Source organism: Bombina bombina, chromosome 4 (genome assembly GCF_027579735.1).
Source record: "Bombina bombina isolate aBomBom1 chromosome 4, aBomBom1.pri, whole genome shotgun sequence".
NCBI classification, from domain to species: Eukaryota; Metazoa; Chordata; class Amphibia; order Anura; family Bombinatoridae; genus Bombina; species Bombina bombina.
The window spans coordinates 1,211,913,450-1,211,930,827 of NC_069502.1; the positions used below are offsets into that span (position 1 = coordinate 1,211,913,450).

Below are 17,378 nucleotides of genomic sequence, written 5' to 3' on the forward strand. Positions count from 1 at the left end.
GAGCTGAAGAGGGTCGCATGTGAAAACGAGCAAAGGGGATCGCGTCCGATGCAGCAGTCATAAGACCTAGAATTTCCATGCATAAGGCTACCGAAGGGAATGATTGTGACTGAAGGTTTCGACAAGCTGAAATCAATTTTAGACGTCTCTTGTCTGTTAAAGACAGAGTCATGGACACTGAATCTATCTGGAAACCCAGAAAGCTTACCCTTGTCTGAGGAATCAATTAACTTTTTGGTGAATTGATCCTCCAACCATGATCTTGAAGAAACAACACAAGTCGATTCGTATGAGATTCTGCTAAATGTAAAGACTGAGCAAGTACCAAGATATCGTCCAAATAAGGAAATACCACAATACCCTGTTCTCTGATTACAGACAGAAGGGCACCGAGAACCTTTGTAAAAATTCTTGGAGCTGTAGCTAGGCCAAACGGCAGAGCCACAAACTGGTAATGTTTGTCCAGAAAAGAGAATCTCAGGAACTGATAATGATCTGGATGAATCGGAATATGCAGATAAGCATCCTGTAAATCTATTGTGGACATATAATGCCCTTGTTGAACAAAAGGCAGGATAGTCCTTACAGTTACCATTTTGAATGTTGGTATCCTTACATAACGATTCAATATTTTTAGATCCAGAACTGGTCTGAAGGAATTCTCCTTCTTTGGTACAATGAAGAGATTTGAATAAAACCCCATCCCCTGTTCCAGAACTGGAACTGGCATAATTACAACTCTAGATCTGAAACACAATTCAGAAATGCTTGAGCTTTCACTGGATTTACTGGGACACGGGAAAGAAAAAATCTCTTTGCAGGAGGTCTCATCTTGAAACCAATTCTGTACCCTTCTGAAACAATGTTCTGAATCCAAAGATTGTGAACAGAATTGATCCAAATTTCTTTGAAAAAACGTAACCTGCCCCCTACCAGCTGAGCTGGAATGAGGGCCGCACCTTCATGTGGACTTAGAAGCAGGCTTTGCCTTTCTAGAAGGCTTGGATTTATTCCAGACTGGAGATGGTTTCCAAACTGAAACTGCTCCTGAGGATGAAGGATCAGGCTTTTGTTCCTTGTTGAAACGAAAGGAACAAAAACGATTATTAGCCCTGTTTTTACCCTTAGATTTTTTATCCTGTGGTAAAAAAGTTCCTTTCCCACCAGTAACAGTTGAGATAATAGAATCCAACTGAGAACCAAATAATTTGTTACCCTGGAAAGAAATGGAAAGTAGAGTTGATTTAGAAGCCATATCAGCATTCCAAGTTTTAAGCCATAAAGCTCTTCTAGCTAAAATAGCAAGAGACATAAACCTGACATCAACTCTGATAATATCAAAAATGGCATTACAGATAAAATTATTAGCATGCTGAAGAAGAATAATATGAGAATCATGATCTGTTACTTGTTGCGCTAAAGTCTCCAACCAAAAAGTTGAAGCTGCAGCAACATCAGCCAATGATATAGCAGGTCTAAGAAGATTACCTGAACACAGATAAGCTTTTCTTAGAAAGGATTCAATTTTCCTATCTAAAGGATCCTTAAACGAAGTACCATCTGACGTAGGAATAGTAGTACGTTTAGCAAGGGTAGAAATAGCCCCATCAACTTTAGGGATTTTGTCCCAAAATTCTAATCTGTCAGACGGCACAGGATATAATTGCTTAAAACGTTTAGAAGGAGTAAATGAATTACCCAATTTATCCCATTCTCTGGAAATTACTTCAGAATAGCATTAGGAACAGGAAAAACTTCTGGAATAACCACAGGAGATTTAAATACCTTATCTAAACATTTAGAATTAGTATCAAGAGGACCAGACTCCTCTATTTCTAAAGCAATTAGTACTTCTTTAAGTAAAGAACGAATAAATTCCATTTTAAATAAATATGAAGATTTATCAGCATCAATCTCTGAGACAGAATCCTCTGAACCAGAAGAGTCATCAGAATCAGAATGATGATGTTCATTTACAAATTCATCTGTAGAGAGAGAAGTTTTAAAAGATTTTTTATGTTTACTAGAAGGAGAAATAACAGACATAGCCTTCTTGATGGATTCAGAAACAAAATCTCTTATGTTATCAGGAACATTCTGCACCTTAGATGTTGAAGGAACTGCAACAGGCAATGGTACATTACTAAAGGAAATATCAGCTTTAACAAGTTTGTCATGACAATTAATACAAACAACAGCCGGAGGAATAGATACCAAAAGTTTACAGCAGATACACTTAGCTTTGGTAGTTCCAGCACTAGACAGCGATTTTCCTGAAGTATCTTCTGACTCAGATGCAACGTGAGACATCTTGCAATATGTAAGAGAAAAAACAACATATAAAGCAAAATTGATCAAATTCCTTAAATGACAGTTTCAGGAATGGGAAAAAATGCCAATAAACAAGCTTCTAGAAACCAGAAGCAAAGAAAAAATGAGACTGAAATAATGTGGAGACAAAAGCGACGCCCATATTTTTTAGCGCCAAATAAGACGCCCACATTATTTGGCGCCTAAATGCTTTTTGGCGCCAAAAATGACGCCACATCCGGAACGCCGACATTTTAGGCGCAAAAGGACGTCAAAAATGACGCAACTTCCGGCGACACGTATGACGCCGGAAACAGAAAAGATTTTTTGCGCCAAAAAAAGTCAGCGCCAAGAATGACGCAATAAAATGAAGCATTTTCAGCCCCCGCGAGCCTAACAGCCCACAGGGGAAAAAAGAGTCAAATTTTAAGGTAAGAAAAAAGATTGATTCAAATGCATTATCCCAAATATGAAACTGACTGTCTGAAAATAAGGAATGTTGAACATCCTGAGTCAAGGCAAATAAATGTTTGAATACATATATTTAGAACTTTATAAATAAAGTGCCCAACCATAGCTTAGAGTGTCACAGAAAATAAGATTTACTTACCCCAGGACACTCATCTACATGTTTGTAGAAAAGCCAAACCAGTACTGAAACGAAAATCAGCAGAGGTAATGGTATATAAATAAGAGTATATCGTCGATCTGAAAAGGGAGGTAAGAGATGAATCTCTACGACCGATAACAGAGAACCTATGAAATAGACCCCGTAGAAGGAGATCACTGCATTCAAATAGGCAATACTCTCCTCACATCCCTCTGACATTCACTGCACGCTGAGAGGAAAACCGGGCTCCAACTTGCTGCGGAGCGCATATCAACGTAGAATCTAGCACAAACTTACTTCACCACCTCCATAGGAGGCAAAATTTGTAAAACTGAATTGTGGGTGTGGTGAGGGGTGTATTTATAGGCATTTTGAGGTTTGGGAAACTTTGCCCCTCCTGGTAGGAATGTATATCCCATACGTCACTAGCTCATGGACTCTTGCTAATTACATGAAATAAATATATTTTTTCCATATTTTATGGTAAATCCTTCTAGTCACAGGTTTTCTGGCTTGGACCAGAGTATCAATCACAGAATTTGAAAACCCACGCTTGGATAAAATCAAGCGTTCAATTTCCAAGCAGTCAGCTGCAGAGAAACTAGATTGGGATGTTCGAATGGACCTTGTACTAGAAGGTCCTGTCTCAAAGGTAGCTTCCATGGTGGAGCCGATGACATATTCACCAGGTCTGCATACTAAGTCCTGCGTGGCCACGCAGGAGCTATCAGAATCACCGAGGCCTTCTCCTGTTTGATCCTGGCTATGAGCCTGGGGAGGAGAGGAAACGGTGGAAACACATATGCTAGGTTGAATGACCAAGGCGCCACTAATGCATCCACTAGAGTCGCCTTGGGATCCCTGGATCTGGACCCGTAGCAAGGAATCTTGAAGTTCTGACGGGACGCCATTAGATCCATGTCTGGAATGCCCCATAATTGGGTTAACTGAGCAAAGACCTCCGGGATGGAGTTCCCACTCCACCGGATGGAAAGTCTGACGACTCAAATAGTCCGCCTCCCAGTTGTCTACTCCTGGGATGTGAATAGCAGATAGATGGCAGGAGTGATTCTCTGCCCATTGGATTATCTTGGTTACTTCCTTCATCGCTAGGGAACTCTTTGTTCCCCCCTGATGATTGATGTACGCAACAGTCGTTATGTTGTCCGACTGAAATCTTATGAACCTGGCTTCCGCTAGCTGAGGCCAAGCCAGGAGCGCATTGAATATAGCTCTAGTTCCAAAATGTTTATCGGGAGAAGCGACTCTTCCCGCGACCCATAGGCCCTGAGCTTTCAGAGAGTCCCAGACCGCGCCCCACCCCAAGAGGCTGGCGTCGGTCGTGACGATGACCCACTCCGGTCTGCGGAAACTCATTCCCTGAGACAGGTGATCCTGGGTCAACCACCTGAGAAGTGAGTCCCTGGTTACCTGGTCTACTTGAATTTGGGGAGACAAGTCTGTATAGTCCCCATTCCACTGATTGATCATGCACAGCTGTAATGGTCTTAGATGAATTCGAGCAAAAGGAACCACATCCATTGCTGCGACCATTAGTCCTATTACTTCCATGCATTGAGCTATGGAGGGTTGAGGAATAGAGTGAAGAACTCGACAAGCTTTTAGAAGCTTTGTCTTTGTGACGTCTGTGAGAAAGATCTTCATTTCCACAGAATCTATTATTGTTCCCAGAAAAGGAACCCTTGTGGACGGTGACAGTGAACTTTTTTCTATGTTCACTTTCCACCCGTGAGATCTGAGAAAAGCCAACACAATGTCTGTATGAGCCCTCGCTTTGGAAAGAGACAACGCTTGGATTAGGATGTCGTCTAGATAAGGTGCTACAGCGATGCCCCTCGGTCTTAGGACCGCTAGAAGGGACCCTAGCACCTTTGTGAAAATTTGTCCAGAAAGGCGAACCTCAGGAACTGATGATGAGATTTGTGGATTGGGATATGCAGATACGCATCCTTCAGATCCACGGTAGTCAAAAATTGACCCTGCTGGATTGTTGGTAAGATTGTCCGAATGGTTTCCATCTTGAAGGATGGAACTCTGAGGAACTTGTTTAATATCTTTAAATCCAGAATTGGCCTGAAAGTTCCCTCTTTTTTGGGAACCACAAACAGGTTTGAGTAAAACCCTAGACCTTGTTCCCCAGAGGGGACTGGGTTTATCACTCCCATCTTTGATAGGTCTCTTACACAATGTAAGAATGCCTGTTTCTTTATCTGGTCTGAAGATAAGCGAGACAGGTGGAACCTTCCCTTTGGAGGAAGTCCCTTGAATTCTAACAGGTATCCCTTGGAAACTATCTCTAGTGCCCAGGGATCCAGAACATCTCTTGCCCAAGCCTGAGCGAAGAGAGATAGTCTGCCCCCTACCAGATCCGGTCCCGGATCGGGGGCTACCCCTTCATGCTGTCTTGGTAGCAGCAGCAGGTTTCTTGGTTTGTTTACCCTTGTTCCAGCCTTGCATGGGCTTCCAAGCGGGTTTGGGCTGGGCCGCGTTACCTTCTTGTCTAGCGGCAGTGGAGTTATTAGCCGGTCCGTTCCTGAAATTGCAAAAGGAACGAATATTAGACTTGTTCTTAGCCTTAAAAGGCCTATCCTGTGGGAGGGCATGGCCCTTACCCCCAGTGATGTCTGAAATAATTTCCTTCAATTCCGGCCCAAAAAGGGTCTTACCCTTGAAAGGAATATTCAGTAACTTAGTCTTGGACGACACGTCTGCCGACCATGATTTTAGCCAAAGCGCCCTCCGCGCTACTATAGCAAAACCTGAGTTTTTCGCCGCCAATTTAGCTAACTTTAATGCGTGAATTCTGTCCATGACTTCTTCATAGGAAGTCTCTTTCTGGAGGGACCTTTCTAGTTCTTCTAACCAAAAGGATGCCGCTGAAGTGACAGTAATAACACACGTAGCTGGTTGAAGGATGAACCCTTGCTGAACAAAAATCTTTTTAAGCAATCCTTCCAATTTTTTATCCATAGGATCTTTGAAAGCGCAGCTGTCCTCTATAGGAATAGTTGTGCGCTTCGCTAGTGTTGAAACAGCTCCCTCAACCTTCGGGACCGTTTGCCATGCGTCCCTTCTAGGGTCTACTATGGGAAACATTTTCTTAAATATAGGAGGTGGGGCAAAGGGTACACCTGGCTTCTCCCACTCCTTTTCCACTATGTTCGCTACCCTCTTAGGTATTGGAAAAGCGTCGTCGTGCACTGGGACCTCTAAAAATTTGTCCAATTTGCACAACTTCTCTGGTACTACCATGGAATCACAGTCATCCAGAGTAGCTAATACCTCCTTAAGCAAAGCGCGGAGATGTTCTAGCTTAAACTTAAATGCCACTAGATCAGGTTCTGCCTGTTGAGAAATTTGTCCTGAGTCTGAAATTTCACCCTCAGACAGCCCTTCCCTCACAGCCAATTCCGATTGATGTGAGGGTAAAATAGATAAGGCATCGTCAGCGTCTGATTGTTCATCCCTTTTTATCTGTATTTAAAACTGAACAATCACGCTTTCTCTGAAAAACTGGCAGTTTGGATAAAAGATTTGCTATAGAATTATCCACTACTGCTGATAATTGTTGCATAGAAATAAGCACTGGCGCACTAGGTGTCGCCTGCGCGGGCAAAGCTGGTGTAGACACAGAAGGAGAGGATGTAGAGCTATCCCCACTACCTTCATTAGATAAATCATCTTGGGCAACATTATGAAAAATAACAGAGCTGTCCTGATTTTGTTTGGACGCTATGGCGCAATTATCACAAACACTCGAAGGGGGAACCACATTTGTCTCTATACACACAGAACATAGGTTATCTGATGGAACAGACATGTTAAACAGATTTAGGCAGGCAAACAATGCAATAAAAACGATTTTAAACAAAAACGTTACTGTCTCTTTAAATAATAAAATGACACATTTATTTCTGAATGTTCAAAAAACTATGAAGGCAATATCCGATTTTTCTGAAATTTGGACCCCAGTGTCTTAATGCTTAGAAAGTATTGCACAGCAAATATGGAGACTCTAGCTCTTAAAACAAGCAAACTGGAGCTAATTGTTGGATTTAACCATTTTTACACACCACAATCCCAGCTACAGCCTTGCTGCAGCTTTTTACCTTCCTTAGGGGTCACCATTCACAGAAAAAAGCCTTTTGGAGTCACTTTCTGAACCACAGGACCCTCTCACATGAATCTGCATGCACTGTCTTGAAATTCAACTGCACAGCTGAAGTGCCAAAATGAGGCTTCCTCCCTCAGCACACTAGAGTGAAGGGGCCTTCCTGACTAGATTTAGGTGTCTAAAACAAGCCAGATCAATAAAAAAACGTTCCCAAGTGTATGTGAGCTTATAAAATATTTCAAATGGTATAATATTGTAATAAAAACCAATCGATTTAGCCCCTAACAGTGTCTACCAGCATAAAAAACAAAAAGGGGAAGCCTGTTATCTTTTTTGCTGAGGTGAAAGAAAAATGGCTTACCGTTTCCCCTGAGGGGAAAAATGACTCATCTAGCATTAGCCTGTGTTGTTAGAAGGAGACTAGTCATACCTGAAGCAGATGAGTCTGCAAACTGTTACCCCCAACTGAAGTTCTCTTGTTTCAACAGTCCTGCGTGGTAACAGTAATGGATTTTAGTTACTTGTGCTAAAATCATAGCCCTCTTAAACAGAAATCTTCATCACTTTTCTGTTATAGAGTAAATAGTACAAGCCAGCACTATTTTAAAATAACAAACTCTTGATAGAAGAATAAAAAACTACAACTAACACCACAAACTCCTCGCCATCCCCGTGGTAGATGCTACTTGTTCAGAGCGGCAAGGAGAATGACTGGGGGGCGTAGCCAGAGGGGGAGCTGTGTGGACGGCTCTTGCTGTGTGCTCTCCTTGCCTTTCCCTGTGGGGAAGAACATTTCCCACAAGTAATGGATGACGCCGTGGACCGGACACACCAATGTTGGAGAAAAGTGGTTTGGAAATAGCAAAGTGCTACTTGTACTTATTGCCCTATAACTTGCAAAAAAAGCAAAGATCATGTAAACATTGGGTATTTCTAAACTCAGGACAAAATTTAGAAACTATTTAGCATGGGTGTTTTTTGGTGGTTGTAGATGTGTAACAGATTTTGGGAGTCAAAGTTAGAAAAAGTGTGTTATTTTACATTTTTTCCTCATATTTTATAATTTTTTTATAGTAAATTATAAGATATGATGAAAATAATGGTATCTTTAGAAAGTCCATTTAATGGCGAGAACAATGGTATATAATATGTGTGGGTACAGTAAATGAGTAAGAAGAAAATTACAGCTAAACACAAACACTGCAGAAATGTAAAAATAGCCCTGATCCTTAAGGAAAAGAAATTGAAAAATGGCCTTGGTCCTTAAGGGGTTAAAAGTACTTTAAGTGATGACCTCTGTTCTACCTGTTTAATACAGAAGTGTGTTGAGCTGAAGGGGGGTTTCTAGGACAGAACTAGGACTTCCTGGTCTACAATTGTATCACAGCTTTCATGTAGGTGTTTGTAGAACCTGTTTTAATTTAAAGGGCTCTCCTTGTTTTATTTTACTCATCCAACAGTACAACCACTGGGGCAGAAGGAATTTTGGATAGATTTAGTAAAAGGTTAAAGAGACATGAAACAACTTTTTACTTTTATGATTCAGACAGAGATTACATTTTTTTTAAAAATCCTCTTTACTACTATTTTCACATTTGCTTTGTTCTCTTGATACTCTTGTTTGAAGAGATACCTAGGTCAGTACCGTGCACATACATGGAACACTAAGTAGGAAAAAAAACATAATTTATGTAAGAACTTACCTGATAAATTCATTTCTTTCATATTAGCAAGAGTCCATGAGCTAGTGACGTATGGGATATACATTCCTACCAGGAGGGGCAAAGTTTCCCAAACCTTAAAATGCCTATAAATACACCCCTCACCACACCCACAATTCAGTTTAACGAATAGCCAAGAAGTGGGGTGATAAGAAAAAAGTGCGAAAGCATATAAAATAAGGAATTGGAATAATTGTGCTTTATACAAAAAAATCATAACCACCACAAAAAAGGGCGGGCCTCATGGACTCTTGCTAATATGAAAGAAATGAATTTATCAGGTAAGTTCTTACATAAATTATGTTTTCTTTCATGTAATTAGCAAGAGTCCATGAGCTAGTGACGTATGGGATAATGACTACCCAAGATGTGGATCTTTCCACACAAGAGTCACTAGAGAGGGAGGGATAAAATAAAGACAGCCAATTCCTGCTGAAAATAATCCACACCCAAAATAAAGTTTAATGAAAAACATAAGCAGAAGATTCAAACTGAAACCGCTGCCTGAAGTACTTTTCTACCAAAAACTGCTTCAGAAGAAGAAAATACAACAAAATGGTAGAATTTGTTAAAAGTATGCAAAGAGGACCAAGTTGCCGCTTTGCAAATCTGATCAACCGAAGCTTCATTCCTAAACGCCCAGGAAGTAGAAACTGAACTAGTAGAATGAGCTGTAATCCTATGAGGCGGAGTCTTACCCGACTCAACATAGGCAAGATGAATTAAAGATTTCAACCAAGATGCCAAAGAAATGGCAGAAGTTTTCTGGCCTTTCTAAAACCGGAAAAGATAACAAATAAACTAGAAGTCTTTCGGAAAGACTTAGTAGCTTCAACATAATATTTCAAAGCTCTAATAACATCCAAAGAATGCAACGATTTCTCCTTAGAATTCTTAGGATTAGGACATAATGAAGGAACCACAATGTCTCTACTAATGTTGTTGGAATTCACAACTTAGGTAAAAATTCAAAAGAAGTTCGCAACACCGCCTTATCCTGATGAAAAATCAGAAAAGGAGACTCACAAGAAAGAGCAGATAATTCAAAAACTCTTCTGGCAGAAGAGATGGCCAAAAGGAACAAAACTTTCCAAGAAAGTAATTTAATATCCAATGAATGCATAGGTTCAAATGGAGGAGCTTGAAGAGCCCCCAGAACCAAATTCAAACTCCAAGGAGGAGAAATTGACTTAATGACAGGCTTTATACGAACCAAAGCTTGTACAAAACAATGAATATCAGGAAGAATAGCAATCTTTCTGTGAAAAAGAACAGAAAGAGCAGAGATTTGACCTTTCAAGGAACTTGCGGACAAACCCTTATCTAAACCATCCTGAAGAAACTGGAATATTCTCGGTATTCTAAAAGAATGCCACGAAAAAAGATGAGAAAGACACCAAGAAATACAAGTCTTCCAGACTCTATAATATATCTCTCTGGATACAGATTTACGAGCCTGTAACATAGTATTAATCACAGAGTCAGAGAAACCTCTTTGACCAAGAATCAAGCGTTCAATCTCCATACCTTTAAATTTAAGGATTTCAGATCCTGATGGAAAAAAGGACCTTGAGACACAAGGTCTGGTCTTAACGGAAGAGTCCACGGTTGGCAAGAGGCCATCCGGACAAGATCCGCATACCAAAACCTGTGAGGCCATGCCGGAGCTACCAGCAGAACAAACAAGCATTCCTTCAGAATCTTGGAGATTACTCTTGGAAGAAGAACTAGAGGCGGAAAGATATAGGCAGGATGATACTTCCAAGGAAGAGATAATGCATCCACTGCCTCCGCCTGAGGATCCCGGGATCTGGACAGATACCTGGGAAGTTTCTTGTTTAGATGAGAAGCCATCAGATCTATTTCTGGAAGTTCCCACATTTGAACAATCTGAAGAAATACCTCTGGGTGAAGAGACCATTCGCCCGGATGCAACGTTTGGCGACTGAGATAATCCGCTTTCCAATTGTCCATACCTGGGATATGAACCGCAGAGATTAGACAGGAGCTGGATTCCGCCCAAACCAAAATTCGAGATACTTCTTTCATAGCCAGAGGACTGTGAATCCCTCCTTGATGATTGATGTATGCCACAGTTGTGACATTGTCTATCTGAAAACAAATGAACAACTCTCTCTTCAGAAGAGGCCAAAACTGAAGAGCTCTGAAAATTGCACGGAGTTCCAAAATATTGATCGGAAATCTCACCTCCTGAGATTCCCAAACCCCTTGTGCCGTCAGATACCCCCACACAGCTCCCCAACCTGTAAGACTTGCATCTGTTGAGATTATAGTCCAGGTCGGACGAACAAAGAAGCCCCTTGAACTAAACGATGGTGATCTGTCCACCATGTCAGAGAGTGTCGTAAAATCGGTTTAAAGATATTAATAGAGATATCTTTGAGTAATCCCTGCACCATTGGTTCAGCATACAGAGCTGAAGAGGTCGCATGTGAAAACGAGCAAAGGAGATCGCATCTGATGCGGCAGTCCTAAGACCCAACATTTCCATGCATAAGGCTACCAAAGGGAATGATTGTGACTGAAGGTTTTGACAAGCTGATATCAATGATAAACTTCTCCTGACTGACAAGGACAGAGTCATAGACACTGAATTTATCTAGAACCCAAAAAAGGTTACCCTTGTCTGAGGAATCAATGAACTGATTGGTAAATTGATCCTCCAACCATGAACTTGAAGAAACAACACAAGTCGATTCGTATGAGATTCTTCGAAAATGAGAAGACTGAGCAAGTACCAAGATATCGTCCAAATAAGGAAATACCAAAACCCTATTCTCTGATTACAGAAAGAAGGGCACCGAGAACCTTTGAAAAAAATTCTTGGAACTGAGGCTAGGCCAAACGGTAGAGCCACAAAACTGGTAATGCTTGTCTAAAAAGAGAATCTCAGACACTAAAAGTGATCTGGATGAATCGGAATATGCAGATACACATCCTGTAAATCTATTGTAGACATATAATGCCCTTGCTAAACAAAAGGCAGGATAGTCCTACAGTAACCATCTTGAATGTTGGTATCCTAACATAACGATTCAATAATGATAGATCCGGAACTGGTCTGAAGGAATTGACCTTCTTTGGTACAATGAAGAGATAAAATAAAACCCCAGCCCCTGTTCCAGAACTGGAACTGGCATAAATACTCCAGCCAACTCTAGATCTGAAACACATTTCAGAAATGCTGAGCCTTTGCTGTGTTAACTGGGACACGGGAAAGAAAAGAATCTCTTAGCAGGAGGCCTTAACTTGAAGCCAATTCTGTACCTTTCTGAAACCAGAGATTAAAAACGGAATTGATCCAAATTTCTTTGAAGAAAACGTAATCTGCCCCATACCAGCTGAGCTGGAATAAGGGCCGCACCTTCATAGGTACTTAGGAGCTGGCTATAGGTTTCTATAAGGCTTGGATATATTCCAAACTGAAAATAGTTTCCAAACTGATACCGCTCCTGAGGATGAAGGATCAGGCTTTTGTTCCTTGTTGTGAGGAAAAGGAACGAAAATGATTATTTACCCTGGAAAGAAAGGGAAAGCAAAGTTGACTTAGAATACATGTCAGCATTCCAAGTTTAATCCATAAAGCTTTTCTAGCTAAAATAGCTAGAGACATATACCTGACATCAACTCTAATGATATCAAAAGATGGTATCACCAATAAAATTATTAGCATATTATAGAATAATAATAATGCTATAAAATTATGATCTGTTACTTGTTGCGCTAAAGCTTCTAACCAAAAAGTTGAAGCTGCAGCAACATCCGCTAAAAATATAGCAGGTCTAAGAAGATTACCTGAACATAAGGAAGCTTTTCTTAGAAAGGATTCAATTTTCCTATCTAAAGGATCCTTAAATTAAGTACTATCTGCCGTAGGAATAGTAGTACATTAGCAGGAGTAGAGACAGCCCCATAACCTTAGGGATTTTTGTCCCAAAAAACTCTAATCTGTCAGATGGCACAGGATATAATTTGCTTAAACGTCTAGAAGGAGTAAATAAATTACCCAAATTATTCCATTCCCTGGAAATTACTTCAGAAATAGCATCAGGGAGATAAAACACTTCTGGAATAACTACAGGAGATTTAAAAACCTTATTTAAATGTTTACATTTAGTATCAAGAGGACCAGAATCCTCTATTTCTAATGCAAATAACACTTCTTTAAGTAAAGAACGAATAAATTCCATCTTGAACAAATACAAAGATTTATCAGCATCAACCTCTGAGACAGAAACTTCTGAACCAGAAGAACCATTATCAGTATCAGAATGATGATGTTCATTTAAAAATTCATCTGAAAAAAGAGAAGTTTTAAAAGACTTTTATGCATACTAGAAGGAGAAATAACAGACATAGCCTTCTTAATGGATTTAAAAATAAAATCTCTTATGTTATCAGGAACACTCTGAAAATTAGATGTTGACGGAACAGCAACAGGTAATGTAACAGTACTAAAGGAAATTTTATCTGCATTAATAAGTTTGACATGACATGCAATACAAATAACAGCTGGAGAAACAGATACCAAAAGTTTATAGCAGATACACTTAGCTTGGTAGCTCCAGCACTGTGCAGTGATTTTCCTGTAGTATCTTCTGACTCAGTTGCAACGTGGAACATCTTGCAATATGTAAAAGAAAAAACAACATATAAAGCAAAATTGATCAAATTCCTTAAATGACAGTTTCAGGAATGGGAAAAAAATGCCAGTGAACAAGCTTCTAGCAACCAGAAGCAATAAATAATGAGACTTAAATAATGTGGAGACAAAAATGACGCCCATCTTTTTTAGCGCCAAAAAAGACGCCCACATTATTTGGCGCCTAAATGCTTTTGGCGCCAAAAATGACGCCACATCCGGAACGCCGACATTTTTGACGCAAAAAAAATGTCAAAAAATGACGCAACTTCCGGCGACACGTATGACGCCGGAAACAGAAAAAAATTTTTGCGCCAAAAAAGTCCGCGCCAAGAATGACGCAATAAAATGAAGCATTTTCTGCCCCCGCGAGCCTAACAGCCCACAGGGAAAAAGTCAAATTTTTTAAGGTAAGAAAAAATGATTGAAACAAATGCATTTATCCCAAATATGAAACTGACTGTCTGAAAAATAAGGAAAGTTGAACATTCTGAGTCAAGGCAAATAAATGTTTGAATACATATATTTAGAACTTTATAAATAAAGTGCCCAACCATAGCTTAGAGTGTCACAGAAAATAAGATTTACTTACCCCAGGACACTCATCTACATGTTTGTAGAAAGCCAAACCAGTACTGAAACGAGAATCAGCAGAGGTAATGGTATATATAAGAGTATATCGTCGATCTGAAAAGGGAGGTAAGAGATGAATCTCTACGACCGATAACAGAGAACCTATGAAATAGACCCCGTAGAAGGAGATCACTGCATTCAAATAGGCAATACTCTCCTCACATCCCTCTGACATTCACTGCACGCTGAGAGGAAAACCGGGCTCCAACTTGCTGCGGAGCGCATATCAACGTAGAATCTAGCACAAACTTACTTCACCACCTCCATCGGAGGCAAAGTTTGTAAAACTGAATTGTGGGTGTGGTGAGGGGTGTATTTATAGGCATTTTAAGGTTTGGGAAACTTTGCCCCTCCTGGTAGGAATGTATATCCCATACGTCACTAGCTCATGGACTCTTGCTAATTACATGAAAGAAAGTGTTGCCATCAAGTGCCCTTGCAAATGGATAACATTCTTGCAAAACTACTGCAATATAGTTCCCCAGACATGTGCACGCTCCTGAGCTTACAACCCTGATTTCCATTAAAAAAAGATATCAAGAGAACAAAGACAATTTGAAAATAGAAGTAAATTACAAAGTTGTTAAATACTGTATGCGCTACCTGAATCATGAAAAACGTTTTGGGTTTCAGGTAATCCCAGAAAAGACTGTAGGTGCTGGCGATACCAGTGTCAGACCTGAGGTTTAATACAGATCAGGTGAAATCCCTATAATACCCACAGATCTCATATGACCTAAGGAAGCACCAGCTGTCAACTAATATCACTGTTATAACTAAATGCCAAACCACAGTCTTCCCCAAAGCCACACTATGTAAATGTGTCCAAAAAGACACTGCCAGAAGCACAAAGGGCACATCGGAGGTGGCGGGTACTTTGATGAGGCATTTAATAAGTGACTCTCACATCGGGTCAACCACAAGGAAGTCGTGTCCACGGGATCAGGAGTCGTATAACATGGATTTGCCCCAGGAAACTAATAAACAGGTTTCTATCCTAAAAACAACCCACAATGCACTAGGAATGTTAGAAGACAAACACAGTAAACTGAAAAAGGAGAAGCATTTAATGGAAAAGCTCTGATGACATTTTAATATAGATATGTAACATATCCACATCTTAGGCTAATACTCTGCAATGCTAAACAAAAAGTCATAAATTACAAAGAAGTGAGCTCTGAAGAATCATCAGTGCCCCCTGCAGGCACCCGTGCCCAGGTCAGTGCTTTAGGTAAAGTGGTCTCCTCCCAAGTTGAACATTGTTCTTAAGGATGGGATCTCCTACTGGCATCCGTACTTTGCACCACTTTAGTCCCTTCTTCAGTATGGGCTTCACCGAGGACACTGACCATCGGGTTAGGTATCTACAAGAAAAGAACACAGAATAAAGACTTTAAAAACAAAATTTATGCTTACCTGATAAATTATTTTCTTTCGGAATGATGGTCCATAGTCCTCCATAAAATATGTGATATATTTACTGCCACTAGGAGGAGGTGAAGAACCCATACAAGAGTTTAAAATTCCTCCTACCTCTATTCAGTAGAACATATAGCTGAGCAGAGAAAAGGAAACACATAGGTAGGAAAGACAAAGCAGAGTCTGTAGAGGTGTCTAGAATGGTCACTCAAAAGTTCTCTTGGAAAAAGAACAAACCGAGGAAACAGGTAAGCTAGATTAAATTGCCATGGACATACCAAGGAGTCAATCATGTGAGCCTTTGGATATCTTAATCTTGGCACAATACCTTGGAAGATTGTAAATTAAATGGGAGACCTTCAAATCTATGTCCGGTAGACCCCATTTGATTATTAATTGATCAAAGATGTCCTGGATGGGTGACTGACTGCTGAGATAATCCAATTCCAATTGTTCACTACACGAATGTGAGCTACTGACAGGGAACATTAATTCCTCTCTGCCCAGGACAGAAATCCTGTCACCTGCATAGCCATGAGATTGTGGGTACCCCCTTGATGATTTATGAAGGCCACCACCATGATATTGTCCGGCAACAAATAAACCCTTTATGTTTTAAGAGGAGGCAGGACTGAAAAACCTGAAGAATCGCCAAGTGTTCCAGAATGTTGATTGGTAACCTCGCCTCCAGAGGGGACCAAACTCCTTGCACTTTTCTAGAATTTCAGACCACACCCCAGCCTCAAAGACGGTCATCCATCATCACAATAGCCCAAAATGGGCATAGAAAAGACACCTTAAGAGTCAAAGAAGGACCTTGAATCCACCAAGAGAGAGATGTCTGACGGTTAAGTCCAGAGCAATCTGCCGTTTCAGATAATTCTTTGACCACTGATTGTGCTTAGACAGTTGAAGGGATCTAAAGTGGAAGTGGGCAAAGGAAACAATGTCCGAAGCCACAACCATAAGACCCACTACCTCCATGCATAGAGCTACTGATGGAAATGAAGCCTGTTGTAGGAACAGGCAGGCCTTCTGAAGCTTTATTCTACGTGGCTACATTAGGAATAGATGTATTAGGACAAAATCTAAGACGACTCCTAGAAAGGACAACCTTGTAGCTGGAGAGTTCTTTGGAACATTAATTCTCCAACCGTAGTCTTGGAGAAAATATTGTAACCTTTGTGTAAGAGCAATAGCTAGAGGCAGGGAAAAAGCCTGCACTAGGATAACATCCAGATAAGGGGCTGTTTAGGTCCCATAAGCTCTGAGCACCACCAACAATGCTCCTAGCACCTTTATAAAGATTGAGGAGCATTATTCAGACCTAATGGAAGGATGACAACTGGTAGTGTTTGTCTAGGAATGCAAACCTTAGTAATTGATGGTGAGCCTTGTGGGTAGAGATGTGCAGGTATGCATCCTTAAAGGGACATTAAACCCACATTTTTTCTTTCATGATTTAGAAAAAGCATACAATTTTAAACAACTTTCTAATGTACTTCTATTATCTAATTTGCTTCATTCTCTTGATATACTTGGCTGAAAAGCATATCTAGATAGGCTCAGTAGCTGTTGATTGGTTGCTGCAGATAGATGCCTTGTGTGATTGGCTCACCCATGTGCATTGCTATTTCTTTAACAAAGGATATCTAAAGAATGAAGCTAACTAGATAATAGAAGTACATTGGAATGTTGTTTAAAATTGTATTATCTATCTGAACAATGAAAGAAATTTTTGGGGTTTAGTGTCCCTTTAAGGTCTATAATTAGACATGAATTGACACTGTTGGATTAAGGGTAAAAGTGTGCTAATTGTTTCCATCTTGAAGAAAGGTAGCTTTAGGATTTTGTTTAGGGTTTTCAAGTCTAAGATGGTCTGAAAGT

General features: G+C 40.3%; 1 protein-coding gene across 1 annotated transcript in view; it reads right to left on the bottom strand.

Annotated features, from left to right (window-relative positions):
• Positions 1-15,116: 15,116 nt before the first annotated feature.
• MRPS18A (mitochondrial ribosomal protein S18A) overlaps positions 15,117-17,378 on the bottom strand; it is a 71,108-nt gene continuing 68,846 nt past the window's right edge. The window contains exon 6 of the mRNA XM_053712716.1: positions 15,117-15,436. Within this exon, the coding sequence (XP_053568691.1) occupies positions 15,292-15,436 (145 nt within the window). The 3' untranslated portion in view covers positions 15,117-15,291. The remainder of the gene's footprint in view (positions 15,437-17,378) is intronic.